Source organism: Aplysia californica, unplaced genomic scaffold (assembly GCF_000002075.1).
Source record: "Aplysia californica isolate F4 #8 unplaced genomic scaffold, AplCal3.0 scaffold00020, whole genome shotgun sequence".
In the NCBI taxonomy this organism is placed as follows: domain Eukaryota; kingdom Metazoa; phylum Mollusca; class Gastropoda; order Aplysiida; family Aplysiidae; genus Aplysia; species Aplysia californica.
Window position 1 is genome coordinate 1438010 of NW_004797290.1, and position 15604 is coordinate 1453613.

The 15604-nt window shown below is 39.5% G+C and overlaps 1 protein-coding gene across 1 annotated transcript in view; it reads left to right on the plus strand.

Annotated features, from left to right (window-relative positions):
- LOC101845144 (B-cell linker protein) overlaps positions 1-15604 on the plus strand; it is a gene marked incomplete in the record, with an annotated part of 71918 nt that overhangs the window by 14829 nt on the left and 41485 nt on the right. The window contains 5 exon segments of the mRNA XM_035971997.1: positions 1069-1131; positions 3306-3368; positions 4246-4287; positions 6738-6803; positions 13561-13836. Coding sequence (XP_035827890.1) covers positions 1069-1131; positions 3306-3368; positions 4246-4287; positions 6738-6803; positions 13561-13836 — 510 coding nt within the window.

Here is a 15604-nt window from a genome sequence, read left to right on the forward strand (position 1 = left end):
CACACATGCGCTCTCTCTCTCTCTCTCTCTCTCTCTCTCTCTCACACACACACACACACACACACACACACACACACACATGCATGTACACACACATGGATACACGCACTTTCTCTCTCTCTCTCTCTCTCTCTCTCTCTCTCTCACACACACACACACACACACACACACACACACACACACACACACACACACACTCACACACATCTTTGCCGTCCTTGCATGATAGTGATATTTTCTGAAAACACATTTCTTTACTATTACATCTAATGCTAAGCCCTTTCATAAGAGATCGTTTTTTTCCCCTTAGATCAGATGCCCATTGGGCCAAGGCATGATCAGATCAGATCGGGTCGGGTCTGGTAATGGTACTGGCCATTGCACTTTGTGTATCAAAGTGATCTTTGCTTTGCTTCATTAAATTTGTCCTGGAAGTCTTTTAGGATTTATTGCATTCTGTAAGCAATCAAAAAAAAAATCTAACTTCTTAATGTGAAGTTGTTGTAGCTTTCTGATTGGCTGTTTGTCACTGCACTATTTTATCAAAGAGGAAGTGATCGTGGTGACCCAGAAAATGAGACATATTGGATTTTAGAGGATTTGATGAGCTATGAGGGAGAGTTCGGCTGGCCCCAGCTGTATCAAGCCATATCAAATACGGAATAACCAAAACTTTCTGCAATGTGCACCAAAGTCTGTCTGCCTACCTGTCTTCTGCCCGCCCGCCTGTCTGTCTGTTTGTCTGTTTGTCTGTCTGTCTGTCTGTTTGTCTGTCTCCTTCCCTCTCTCTGTATCTCCCCAGTGTCACCCCCACCCCTCTTCTCTCCCTCCCTGCCACTTGCTGTGTCTTTTATTTTCTCTTTGCCTCCTCTGCCCCTCCCCCATCTCTCTTTCTGTCTGTCTCTCTTTCTCTCTTTCTCTCTCTTTTTCTCTCTTTCTCTTTTACTCTCTCTGCCCCTCTCTCTTTCTCTCCCTCTCCCCCCTTCTCTCTCTGTCACTCTTTCTCCCCCCCCCCCTCTCTCTCTCTCTCTCTCTCTCTCAGCATCATGGATTTTTTTCTTTCTCCAGCCCCCGCAGGACGATGTCCCTCCACCCGTCGTACCAGGCAGGACCCCGAACAATGTACCAAGGGTAAGTAACTATCACCTTTCTTTCTTTGTGTGGTAAAATGACTTCATTTGATTATTCAGTGGTTTGAGGGTGCCGCTCCGGAGCTTTACTTTAAAAGACATACATCCAGTTTCACAAAATATTCAGTATAGTTTTAGTGGAGGTTTCACGGCACTGGCAACTGCATAAGATCATATGAGTGCCAGAAGATTAGAGGTGTTACAAGAGAGGAAACAGGAAAAAGAAGAAGGGGAGATAAGGACGATAGATGTTTCAAAGGAAAGAAGAAGCAAACCTCACCAGAGCACCCGCCAACCACCCACAAATATTCAGTAGAGCCAAGAAACCCCACATTTTTGCCTCTGAACAGCCAGTCGCTTTGAATATCTTCAAAACACTTTCCCACCTTTTTTATTAAGATATCGATACCACACTACGGCAGAAATGTGTGCTGTGTTTCAAGCCATCAGGTGGGATCAATAACTCAATTTTGTCCAAAACTTGATTTTATGTCTTTTAAGATAAAACTCCAACACTATTAGATCTTACTGCCTTCCTCTGCCTTTTTTGTTTCAGTCTTGCTTTTTCCTGACACCAAATGATTGTTCTTGAGTGGATGTCTTTCTCTCATACTGAGACCAATGGTTTGATTACTTTCATTCCTGCTCATCAAAGCTAAAATATCTCAATTTGATGTGTAATTAAGATGTTATTCATATAGCCTAGACACTAAACACAAAGTAAGGTCCTGCACATTACTTAAAAGTTAACTTGCAAGATACGAGTATATAAATTTGCTACAAGATACATTGTGTTTTTGTTTGGTGTGCTCAAGTATTTTGAAGTTGTTCTCGCTATGTGATTAGTGAAGCCTGTTAAAATGACCTTCTTGAGGACTGATTCAATATTTATAGATAAGTTATGAATAGGGTATGCCTTGAGCTGGACATGGATATCTACACCAGTTCAAAACAGGTCACTTGTTCTGCCTCGTGCAGGAAAGGTGTGTTTGTATAAGAGGAGGACTCAATGAGATTTGTCAGACTTTATTGAGAGTTCCAGGTGGTTTATTTTTGAAACTTTGAAACTTGGATGAATTGCATTCTGCAGTTATTAAAAGGCAACAGCATGACATCCCTTCATAGGTTACTTTTATTTGGCAGATATATAACAATGATAAAAATAATAATAATAATAGTAATAGTAATAATAGTATTGATAATGATGATAATAATAATAATATTTCTTCTATCAATGTCTGACCATGACCAGTGCTTAGACAGAGAATATTTCTTATAGAGAAGTAGGAGAAATAAAGGTGAAGATGATTTGTGGATTCTGCTTTAGCCAATGAGATCAATTTTGGCTGTGAAGAGTTTGCCGCTTTTTAAGCACTTAAAATATTCATTTCCACACTAATGGATGTGGGCAGCTTGGGGGCATCTCTCTTTGCCTCAGCATTTCATATGAACCGTTTCCCTTCTATGATTGCTGCTCTCCAACAGGTTGTGTCAGGAGCTAGACTCTCCCATGCCAAGGGATGAATGTCCTTCGGTTACATTTTTCACTTGTCTTTGTTACACTTTTTTCCTGTGCCAACTTAATATTTCCCTGAGGACAGCTCAGAATAAGACGATATGTTATATGTTCATTTGTTGTCACCTTGGTAAATGTCATGCCAAGGGTACAGTAGCTGAATGGATGGGCAATGGACAAAACTGGAAGAACTGTATTTGCACACATGACGGCTCTTAACTCAAAGATGCACTAAATTCCGTGAGTAGAAGAGAACAAGTTACTATCTTTCGCCTGCGAACACAACACATTCCACTAAATTCCTACCTAAATAGGATCCACCAGGATGCCCCACCTGACTGCCTACTGTGTGACTGCCAGGATAAAACAGGAGCACACACCTTTTTCCCTGCCCTGCCCTTAGCGACCTGCGTAGTACCTACCTACCTGCTTTCCCAGATATTAGAAATACTCTATACAAAGACCAAACACAGCTGATAAAAACCTGTAAATTCTTTGCCTTATTGACAGGCCGAAGGGCTAGAACTCTAATGGCCGTTGGATTGGAAAAATGAAGTAAAGAAAAGTAAGTCAGTGGCATTCTTTTCAATTTTTTAAGTTATATTTTCTCTCACAGTTTTTGTTTCTAAATCTTTCACTGTCTTTAAATTGTCACACAGAGTGCAACAGCTGCCCCGCCTCTTCCTGCTCGGGTGACGGATGAACACGATAATGGACCAGATGTACGTTTGTCTTTCTCTCTCAAATCCACGTTAAGTATACATGTTGATTTAATTCATTTTATCGGTCAATGGGATATAATATTTATAATAAATATGGTATTTTATGGCTTGAGAAGGACATTACTATGTGAATGATCATTAATGTGTCTTGTGGGTTTTTTCTAGTGATGCTCAATGTCTGGTTTATGGGGTTTTGTATCCTGGTTGCAAGCGGTTTGGGATTTCTTCATAAACAATACGCTGGTTAACTGGGGTGCTTGGAGCTCTAACCCATCTCCACTAAGTTTTTTTACTTGTTGGTCTATTTGACTGAAAGTCTGATGGATTCACAAAGTATTTTTGGAGGCTCTTTAGGGAAAATATAGTGTAAATCTATGTCTCTTAGATATAACATACTAAAGTTTTAAAGAAAAACAAAGAACAACAAATCCAGATTTCATTTTGTTAGTCAAAAAAGACTTATATCTCCATACAAATAAAGAATGGAGAGTGTACAGAACCTGTGTCTACTCTTATATGTTTAAAGACCATTTTCAATAGAGAAGGCTTGTCTGGAAATTATACATTAGAGAATATTGCTTACTTTTATGTCTCAATACAATCCCATTGCTGTGTTGATCCGTTGTTGATATCTTTACTTTTATATTTTTGTCTCTTGAACGTTATCACCAAAGAAATAATGGGGCTCTATCTGAGTGCAAAAAAGTCACCGAAAAGATTGCTAGGAAAGTGCTTTTATTATTCTTTATAAATTGTGAATAAGGTCTTTTTATGCTACTATTGTTAGCAGTTGGTTTGACTTATTTAAGTTTCTGTAAACCTTTACCATTTCAAGAAAGAAATTCAAGCTGTTCTATTTGCTCACTACAATATGTAGGTTGTGGATTTATCGGTCTATCTGCTTCCCTGTGAGAACCAGGTAGGCCTGTTTCAGAGGAATTGTAAACTTGTTTGAAATCGCTAGACAAGTCGAAAACTGTCCTTTCGATATAAGCTTCTCTTTGCTAATCAAGTGCTTTTTTGTGCAGAGATGGCTAAATGTCAATCTGTGCTCTTTTGCCCTCAAGCTGTATTGGCTCAACACTGTATATTTGTACTACTTGTGTGCAATTCATGTTAGCGATATTTTAATCTTTTTAAGTGAACACACACATATTGAAATATTACGTGGGTGGTTGGCAGGTGCTCTGGTGTGGTTTGCTTCTTCTTTCCTATGAAACGTCTATCGTCCTTATCCCCCCTTCTTTTTTTTTGTTTGTTACTCTCTTGTAACACCTCTAATCTTCTGGCGCTTATATGACCTTATGCAGTTGCGAGCGCCGCAAAACCTCTACTAAAATTAAACTGAAATATTACTACCTCAGGAAAATAACGGCAACCTACAATTAATTGCCTCTGACCGTACCTCTTTGCCTGTACACTACACTCGTCTATGTGGTCCAATGCACTAATAATATTTATAATGTCTCAAAGGAAGAAATATATCCTCTGTTGTTATAAGATATTTTAGACAGGAAAGTACTTTCAGAAACAATCCAAGGTCACTTTTCTATAATAGAGTTTGTCCAAATTATGTGAAATTTTGTATTGACCCGCACTGTTGGTCTGTGGAAAATTTCTTTCTGTATGGCCGGGTGATGGACACCTTTTTGTCTGCTAAGAATGAAACAAGGATGTCTTCGTTAGATACCTTTTGCTTTGTCCCATTCCATAACCTCGAACAGAAGTTAAGCTAAAAAGAAATATAGATTTGTTTCGTTTATTCTGATATATTATTAATGGTTTGCTTAAGAAATGTGAAGCTGGTTGGACGATTTTGAACGCTTAAGTATGGTCTGGCTATGAAGTCATGAATAAGTATGTGTTAAGTTTATTCTAAAGCCATACTTTTCAATTTCTCAAGAGTTGTGGGCAGAGTTGTAAGAGAATTTTGGTTAAAACCAAGCACGCATGTACACACTTATACCACTGGCAGTCCTCTTTCAGGTTGTGAGGGATTTAAAGATAGCTTTTGTGAGGAAGTTGTTTCAAATGTGTTCATCTATATGAATGGTTTGGATGTTAAAAATTGTCCAGAATCATTCATGAAACACCATCACATTGTTATCTGTTATCTATAATCTGACCTCAATCAGGTATAAGCATTTCGCATTTAAGGAGAATATAAGTGCAATATAATTTATTTTTCTTTACAAAACCATATTTATCGTTTTTCTCTCCTTCAGTATCATGCTGTTACAATAGGAAGCTGAACAATTCTTCTGACATGGTTTATAGATAATACGTTTGCTCTATCATGGAGCTTATGGCCACCACTTATAAATCGCACAGTGTTACTGTGAAAAAATAAAGATAATATTCTAATTGTACTTTCAAATATTGTGTCGCTCATCCTTCATTTTTAAAAGTTTCATCAGTGGCATATCGTATAATGTTTTACTTTCAAAATTCCGCTTTTAATGCAAAATAATACTTGGCGTTTTGCAGAAAGTGTCGTCCTTATCCCTCCAACTCCTATTATTTGTATGTTACTCTGTAGTATGGCCTCTAATCTTAAGCAATTACATAACCTATCTGTGTTGGAAGAAAGTGTCGTAGCATTCTAACTGAAAGTAAATTAAAACGAAAATGTTCACTCTCAAGAATTCTAGGAAATGTACTCCAAGAAAAAAAAATAGTAGCGGTACCGTTATGTCAGTCGGCAGCGTGTTCAATTTTGTTGCAGACAACCCAGTTTGGAATGCTCAATGGGTTGTACTCATACTCATGGCTCAGTCTGTCTATCTATCTGTTTGTCTGTTTGTCTGTGTCGCTCTCGCTCTCGCTCTCTCTCTTGCTCTCTCTCTCTGTCTCTCTCTCTGTCTCTCTCTCTCTCTGTCTCTCTGTCTGTCTCTCTCTCTCTCTCTCTCTCTCTCTCTCTCTCTCTCTCTCTCTCTCTCTCCCCCTCTTGGCACAGTTGCATCGGAATTGGACGTCACATCAGGGTTAAGGCGTCTGGAATAACATTTCTGTGTGAAAAGCGGTTTTTAACATATCAGAGAACAATTCTGGGACCGAATGTTAAAGATGTATCTCCCCACAACCCAAAAACCTAGAAGGTGTTTATTTCTGGCATGACACTATGATATATCATATGATTTTGTATGATTTTAAATGAATGAAAGGAATGCCCCCCCCCCCACCCCCCCATATAAAATCAAAGCCCCTCTCAACCCACCAAAAATGAACCAACATGCCCCCCTCCTCTTCCCTGAGAAAAAAAGAAAGAAAAAGAAAACTCATCGACAAACAAAAGTCAAAGCTGTAAACGACATGCTTAAACCAACAAAGGTTGTGCCCATGCCTGTGTTTTGTTGGTTCGTTTCTAAGGACACATATGAAGACATGAGTCGGCCGGACGAACCAACGCCCCAATGTTACGGAGCTCGGCCTGAGGTACGACCAAGCACAACTCTGCTATCTAATAAAAGCCTGTGCAGTGCAATTTCTACTTTTCTGGGAAAGGGGGTGTCTCTGCTTTTCGAGCCATACATTTTTGCCTCTCTGTAAAATGGAAGTGTCTATGCTATTCACAACCGTGTGTAAGTTTCGTTTCATTCTCGAATTGAGATTCACTTGCATGGATTTTGTATCATGTGAACAGTTTGTGTGCGTTGAATTGTCGAACAGCAAAAGTTAAATGCTTGCGAAAAAAACAACAAAAAACGTGTTTTACTACTGCAGACGCACCTGTTTAAGAATCGTGCCTGAAGTATGTGCCTCACTGATTGCTTGTTAACATCTACTTAATCTTAAATGGCTAATATAGATTTTGTCTCAGTGTGTTCGTTGTTATGTTGTTGTTTTTTTCCTCAAAAATAGTTTTACCTCTACTTAATCTTAAATATCCAATCTTGATTTTGTCTCATTGTGTTCATTTTTATGGTGGTTTTTTTTCTTTAAAAAGTATATTTTTTCTTCCCTCGCTCATGTCAGATGTTCTTTCGTGCTATTTAAGGCTTATCAGGCATTGCTTTTAAAGGAGTCAGAGTGCTGTTAACAAGTTTGCCGTGTTACGTTTGGCCCAGTACTGTTTAAGCGTGACCATTTCTACTTCTAACCATAGTCTGTCCATGACACTTTCACCTTAATGTCGCTACCTCAGAATCACAAAGTTCTATCTGCTCAGTAGGGCCTACCTAGTCTTGAAAATTTTGACGTAAAAATATTGAGTTTCGTTATATTTCAAACTTTTTTAAAAGCAATTTTTCGAATGTCTGAAAACGGATCCGAATAATCTTACGATTTTGATAGAGCAAATAGAGCGTTTGGTTTCTGGCGTCATGGTCTTAGTAACTTAAAACAGCCAAAAATATCAGATCGATCTTTGTAATTCTGAGGTAATTATGTGTTTCAATGTTACCCAGCTGTGTACATTTTATAGTTTATCTTCAGTAGTCATGTTTTGTGTTTGTTACTCTCTTTTAACACCTCTTATCTTCGGCACCTATATGACCTAATTGTGTTGCAAGTGCTGTAAAACGCTCACGAAAACAAACAAAAGAGAAAGCCTCAAGTATTGGAGGCCTTCTTTGAACTCTTTCATTTTGTACTATAGTTATAAGCCTATTATATATTTTATCTAAGATGTGATATTGTCACATACATGTCCTCAATAGCTTGAGATTTAATTATGATACCATTGGTTTTTGTCCTTCATTGTTGTGATAGAAATTATCCAGCTAAATTGGTACGAGTGTTTTTCCTCATGCTTTGATTTATAGTGCGGTCAAATTTTTGCGTCAATTCGTCTTAACTTTATCAATTTTTTTTCCAAAACAATTTAGGCTAGATTTTAAGAAATTTTCTTCATAGATTTATATCAAGTACTAGAGTTCCCCGTCATGCGTAAAATTGGATTGTTCACAGCACTTTCCGCTTCTCACACACATTTTGCACACGCATATGGCCTACCTCACAGACCACATATGACACGTTTAGTCGCAAAACTTGTTACAAGAAATTAATTTTATAGTGAACACCCGTTATGCACTAGAGGTGTTCAATAAGCTTAATGTCGCAATTAGAAAGATATGACGGACTTGTTTTGCCCCTGCTGTAAACCTTTTAAAATCTGTAGAAACCACCCATTTGGATTTTTAAATTAGTATTTATTAAGGGATTTTCTAGAATACAGCTAGCAGGTGTTTACAAAAATGTTGATCTGCCAATACAAATTGACAAGTTGGAGAACATATGTTCCATAGTTAAGGAGGTATTTGACAATAAGTTGCGCCAGAAATTTTTAACCGCACTATTGGATACAATGCAGGGTAAAAAATACTCGGTGCCAGTGCACAAAATTATTGCCTTTAACTCCACCACCTGCCATGTTTATTATCCTTTGGAAGTTGTAGGCATGCTTCACACGTTATTATGCATTGGCTTTTTGCTAGCTTGTAGAATGCGCAGCGCATTTCATTATCGAATTTATAACGCAGAAACATCATGTCTGCAAGCGTTGAGACTTTGTGTTATTTTAGACTGTTTTTAATAAAAGTAACAATGTGGCAGCTTTTCTTTTGTTTGATTCATTCGAATCTCCCTTAATGGGCCTGGAAGGTACAACCAGTTCGTTTTTTAAACATGTCTACATTATGTGGTCCTTGGGACATCGAACAGCTGTGAACTGATTCCTTCTATTTAAAAAGCGCTCCCTGTGTGGAAGAAAGCGAAATATACGATTTGCCTTTTAATGCAGTCTTTAAGTTTGTCTTTTTGTCTTTACCAGAGTCTGGTGTAGCGGTATAGCGCTTTGCCGTCGCACGCCGAAGCGCTTTTCCCTTTCGTCAACCCGCAGCCACCTCCCGAATCGTCAGCCTTCACCCAACCTTTGACACGGGTCAAACTTCCATCTATTTATAGGTAGTTAGATCTACCGGAACATGTATTAGGCGAAGTCATGTGCAATGATAGTCGCAATAGAGAGATTGTTTTGGTCTCTCTTTACTCATCTGCACAACACGAATTTAATTGATGTTTTTCCCTGGACTCTGCCTTTACTAAAGTCTCGAATCTAGATCTAGTTGTAATCTAGTTGCAGGTTGCAGATTTAATAAATTGCCGACAGAGAAAGAGAGGGAGAGAAGGGGGAGGAGTAGATCTTGCGAGTAAGTTGCGAGAACTTCCGGGCAAAACAAAATGGCGACCCGCGTAGTTCAGCTCGATTCGAAAAGTGAAAGAGCCATAGCATCTTTGTAGACGATCAAATTAGCTTACTTTTGTGCTATAACGTCATTTTTTTCTTTGCTTTTGTCAATTTGATCATCCACACCGATAGAAAGTATTTCGAAATTAGGAAAAACAGGTCTTGTTTCACACCGGGTGAGAATAGCCAACGCTAGCAAGTCTCACCCGGGGTGAGAGGTCAATCGTAGGGTTTTTCTCACCCAGGGTGAGGATAACCAGTCCACTTCCTTACTTAAATGATTAGGTGATTAAACTTGATCTCTTATTGACAATATAAAAGTCAATTTAAGCTTCATTTCGTTAGAAAAAAAATGTGTTAGGTTTGCTAACTTCTTAGACTTTGTGTTAAACAACACTGTTAACAAAACGAATCTTTACAAGCCTAGGCTTGGCCTTTGTAATCTCGAAGGTTTAGAAGTAGAAGTAGAAGAGTCTACTGCTAAAGTCTAGAGTCTAGTCCTATTATTTAATCTCTTGAATGTACATGTACTGGATAACAGAAATCTGCAACCTGCCACTAGATCTAGATTACAACTCTAGATCTAGATCTAGATTCGAGATTTTAGTAAAGGCAGGGTCCAGGGAAAGACTTCAAGAAATTCTCATGGTGATGAGTAAAGAGAGACCAAAACAATCTCAATAAATAATATATCGCGACTATCACGGCACATCACTTCACCTATACATGTTCCGGTAACTACCTATAAATAGATGGAAGTTTGACCCGTGTCAAAGGTTGGTAGGCCTGTGTGGCTGACGATTCGTTAAGTGGCTGCGGGTTGACGAAAGGGAAAAGCGCCACGCCGAAGACCACACAAAAGACCGCAATTCAATTATTGAATTTTCTTGTGCGAGGAGAATTTTTATTGAGCATTTTTGCTTTTCTGCTTGATCATTGTGTTCTCCTCGACCCAGGTTGGTCATGACAGGCAGGGTCGGAGCCCACCTCCTAAATGATTTAAATTGTGTTGATGGGGCGTAAAAAACATACATTTTTTAATGTTTGAAAGGCGATCTAGATGTGAGTAGATATCTCACAGGATCAGTTCACTCGTAGTGTTTTGGCGGCCTGTGCTTTGGTCTAGCTGGATAGTTGACAATATAATAGATGTTGAGAGAAGATGGAGCCTCTTTGCTTTACGGATTGTGGTATTCTTTGCTGAATAAAGATTTGGGTGTGACAGCTAAGTCTTATATATATACACATATTTTCTTCGTCCTTAAGTTAAGAAATTCGAATTCACAAATGTCTACTGTCTTGTCATAAAATGGTGTTTGTTTTTTAAATATTATTTCTGTTCTTAATGCTATGCTATACTCTTTAAAATGCCACACCCAATATTTCCTTGGCTGCCTTATTGAGATACTGATTCTTGATTTCTTGTTTGTTGTCATGATAATTTGCTTTAGTGTTAGGCCTCCCCTTTTCACATGTCATGCTTTGTTTTCTGCACTTTTGGCCTGACTTTGAAAAATGGATGAATATGCATTTAATAAAATTACCTTATTCCCTGCAGGACTTGAAACATCATATGGAGCAGCTTTATGTGCACATGTATCCTGGGCTAAAACATAATATTATTATAAAACTTTTCCTTTTACAAACACTCGTCGTATTGAAGCATTTTTAATCGAATGGTCTTTTTGTCTCATATGCTTTCCTGTGTCGTTCTCATACATGTACAAATACAAGTGACAGTAATACCTCAACTTCCACAACCTAGATGAAGCGATGTGTAGTTAGTACTTGATGGGTATTTTTCACCATATGGAATGTAATAATATGTGTTCTACACTTTGAAGATTGTGCACTGCGATGAGATTTACCTTGGCATCCATGCTTGCATGCACTGCTTGGATATTTGGGAATATTGATTGTTTGAGCTGCTGTAAGGGTGACATTTTTGTCCTCTGTTAGGACAACACCCCCCCCCCCCCCCCCCGCCCCGCACACACACACACGTACATTCAGTCGCTTGGACCATCACGCTTTGGTCATGTACAATAACAATGTGGGCTTTTCAGTTCCCTGTTCCTGCTTTACCGACAATAATTTTGTTAAAAAGATTATTTTCAGGGGCCATGTGCAATTGTCAAATATAACCCTCTCCGACATACGTAGCTACTGTTTCCTTTGAGTACATGTACCTTGAACATTGCCATGTTCACAAAAGGTGCACTTGTAGACATTGAACTGCACGAAAGGCTGTATTTGTTGGAAGGCCAACTCGCATGCATTTCCTTTTCGGATTTTTGGTTGATTGGATTTTGCTGGCTCTTATAGGGTGCATCTGGTAGATACCATGGTGGCCATGTCGTTGGGTAGCCTTTCGTCCGCACCGCCTGTTCTCCACTCACCAAGTTGGTTTTGTGCCCCAGTGTTTTTGTTCGCACGGCTTGGGATTGAGGATAATAATGTGACTCTACTTTCCAGAAAAGCATTGTTTGATAGGCACTTGCTAATAGCATGGCCTGTTGGGGCAGTACGCGCATCTCTATAATATTCTCCTTGTACTTCTCTCCACTGTCACGAGTGTCCTTTCCTGAGCTTGCTGAGATGTACACGTATCTGTGTCTGTGGTTTAGTGTTTAGTGTTTTGTTGTCGCACGCAGTAGACCCGAGTTCCATCGCCGTGAGGGGAGAATTTCTGTCTAGTATTTTGGTCTTTTTGCTTGGACGGTGTATGTGTCAGCCCATGTTTAACTGACAGGTAGGATGGAATCTTGCTTCTTACAATGATCTAAATTGTGTCGATTGGAAAACAACAACAACAACAACAACAACAACACACACACACACACACACACACACACGCGCGCGCGCGCGCGCTCGCACACACACACACAAACGTCATTTAATTTCAAAATCTTTTCTGAGTATCATGCGTAACGCACCAGTGCCCTGAGTGCAACAACAGCGATGACATCTCAGTTACGGCGTCAGAATGAAGATGAAGAGCTTGCTCCCTCACAGTTGTGTCAGCGTTGTGAAATCGGGCGCTCGTCCAGTCAAAGAAACCGAAGAAACCGACATTTTCTGCCCATTGATCAATTTTCATTTTTTTTTTTAAACTTAATTTTTTTAGTTCAGCATCTTTTGTGTCCACTTAAAAACACGTTTCTGTATAGATTTCTCTGTAAAATGATGACCAAACGTTGGCGGCCATTTTCTCGCTAATTTTACCTCTTACACTAGACGACCACCACTTCTTTCAGCGTCACATATTTTGACTTCTATCCATGATATATAGGTATTTCTCATCTGAAGGAAGCCAAATGAATACGCTTTATTATGATACCTTGCCAAAAATTGACGAGCGCCTGGTTCCACCATGTTTTGACACAATTCTGAACTCCTCATGGTTTGATTTGCAACAGCTATCAGCATGGCCGAGGCGTGCAGTGTCCACCTTCTCCCAACACCCGATTCCTGCTAGACAGCAAACTGGGATCCTGCAAATATCATTTTCTTTGTCCTGCAGTGAGGTGTTACACTTCTACCAGTAGAAACAACTCAAAAGAGTTCATTTTGCTTATGAAGTGCTTGCTTGCGTGCTTAGCACTTTATATACGTCTGATTCTGAAATCCTCACCTTCATCTAAAGTGGAAGTTTTGAACCTGCGCTTTGGCAAAGACATGTTTTCTTTGTCTTGTTGGATGGTTTGTTGAAGACACCAATCTAACAAACGAGCGTGGTCCCTGTTGCTGCTTGTGGTGTTCAAATTGTAGTCCACATACCCCGAGTTATGAAATTCACATCTTCGTTTACGTGAGATTCACTTCCGCACAAATGCTTGCATGCAGTACACAGTCAGTCTCATTCAACTCTTCTTCGGGTTCTGAAATTTTCATCTCCGTTTAAGTGAGATTCACTTCAGCACAAATGCTTGCACTTGCTTGCAGAGCACATTCAACCTCATTCAACAATTCCTCGGGTTCTGCAATCGTCATCTCCATCAACAGGATACGCCTCGGCGTGGCACTTTTGGTCGAGGTGATCTTGTTAGCCCGGCACACGTCCGCTCCTGGAACTCTTTCGGAGCGACTGATTCTCATACAAGGAAGTCGGGAGCTCAAGCGTTGAAGCCGAACGTTCCGAAGTTGGCCGGCCAATCGTTCAGCTATGGGCAGAAGAAAACTGAGAGATCGTCCAATTCTATCGTCGAACGTTTGACTCGGGCCTTAGAGACGAGACAGCGAAATAAGAGCCGTGAGGAGGAGAGACCTCTGGAAGAAATGGTTTATATTTATTTTATCATATCTTTTGTTTTGATAACGTAAGATGGGGTAGTTGGAGAGAGTTATTGTAAAGTCCTATTCATTTCTTTCCCTCTATGGTTTCGTTTGTCTGCCTTGCTTTTTCCATGCTCTATTCTGTGACCGTTATTGTGTGATCTGTTCGTTTTACTCATAACTTATTTGTACTTGTTCTTCGAATTGTTCCTGGTGGTTGAAGGGCGCCACTGGTAAGTCCTACATCTTTACTTTCCCTCTGTTTTTTCCCCCATTTATCTTATTTTTTCACTGCGCTAAGTGGCCATTTTTGTGTCGGTGCGTTTCTCTTCACTCAAACAAACAAACAAACAAAGAGAGAGATAGATAGATAGATAGAGAGAGAGAGAGTGAGTGTGTGTGTGTGTGTGTGTGTGTGTGTGTGTGTGTGTGTGTGTGTGTGAGAGAGAGAGAGAGAGAGAGAGAGAGAGAGAGAGAGAGAGAGAAAGAGAGAGAGAGAGTAAATGAAAAGTTTAACTGTTATGTAGCTTGACATGAGGTCGGGGGAACGATGACGTCCCTGAGTTCATTCAACTTCTTCCCTCGCAGAACACAGATTAGCAATTTTGTGTGTGCATTAGATTTATAATTACTCTCTTTGATTTTTGCTGCTGTTTGTAGACATGTTACCTGAGGTGATGGTTTACCTTGCAGATTTTTGGGATGAATCAAGAGATCCAGATTTCTGGTATTGTCCTGATTTTTCACTTTAGATCTATATCATGAAAATAGTCTTGATACAAGATTCAACATACTGTAGGATCCGTACATTTTGATTACCCTTGCACGAGGCCCCGCGGGGTCCTGAAAGTTCAGGATTATTGGTTGTTGGTTGTTTTTTTTCATTTTAGTAATTTAGTAGCCAATTAGCACCTCTGTAATCCCCGACAGGGCTTTATTTTAAAAAAATTTTTAAAATTTTAAACATCCGTTGCTTGGGACGTTTTCGTCCGTCTCATCCCTCATGGCTCAGTTCCATCACAGGTGGGCGTGGGCGGTTGGCAGATGTTCTGGTGTGGATAGCTCCTTCTTTCCTCTCAAACTTCCTACATATCGTGCGTATCTCTTCTCTTTCTTTTCTTTGTACGTTACTCTCTGGTAACACTTTTAATCAGCTGCACTTGTGTATAGTGGCCTATTTGTCTTGCAACTATTGTAAAAACTCTAAACTGAACTTAAAGTTAAACCTATCCTTTTTTTGTCAGCCACAATGTAGATAGACCTTGGATGTGATGTTCTGCCTTCTGAATAACGTAACCCTTAATGTGTTCAGAAGGGTAAATGGCATTTGTGTCATTCCAGACTCACTTTGTTGATGTGATCTTGGAATGACATATGCTTGGTTTTCGCCTTCTGACGTGAAATGGTGGATGCCTTTGGTTTGAATTCTAACTTTTTCTTTTCAGAGAATGTTTCAGTAGAGCTTATTAAGGATAGCTAGAATTCTTTGACATAACCATCGCTTTGCTTGTACTTGTATCAAGTTATATGATTTGATTGAAGAGCAGGTTATACCCCTTCTGTGCCTGATTATGCTTTGAACATTCCCCTATCCCCCCCCCCCTAAAAATAAAAAAAATAAATAAAAATGAAACGGAAAAATAAATGAATAAAATACCCCCTCCCCCAAAGAACCCACTCCAGAAAAAAATGTCCAACAACAACAACAACAACAACAACAACAACAACAACAACAACAACAACAGCGACTATAAAAAGGTTTATCCACTACCCC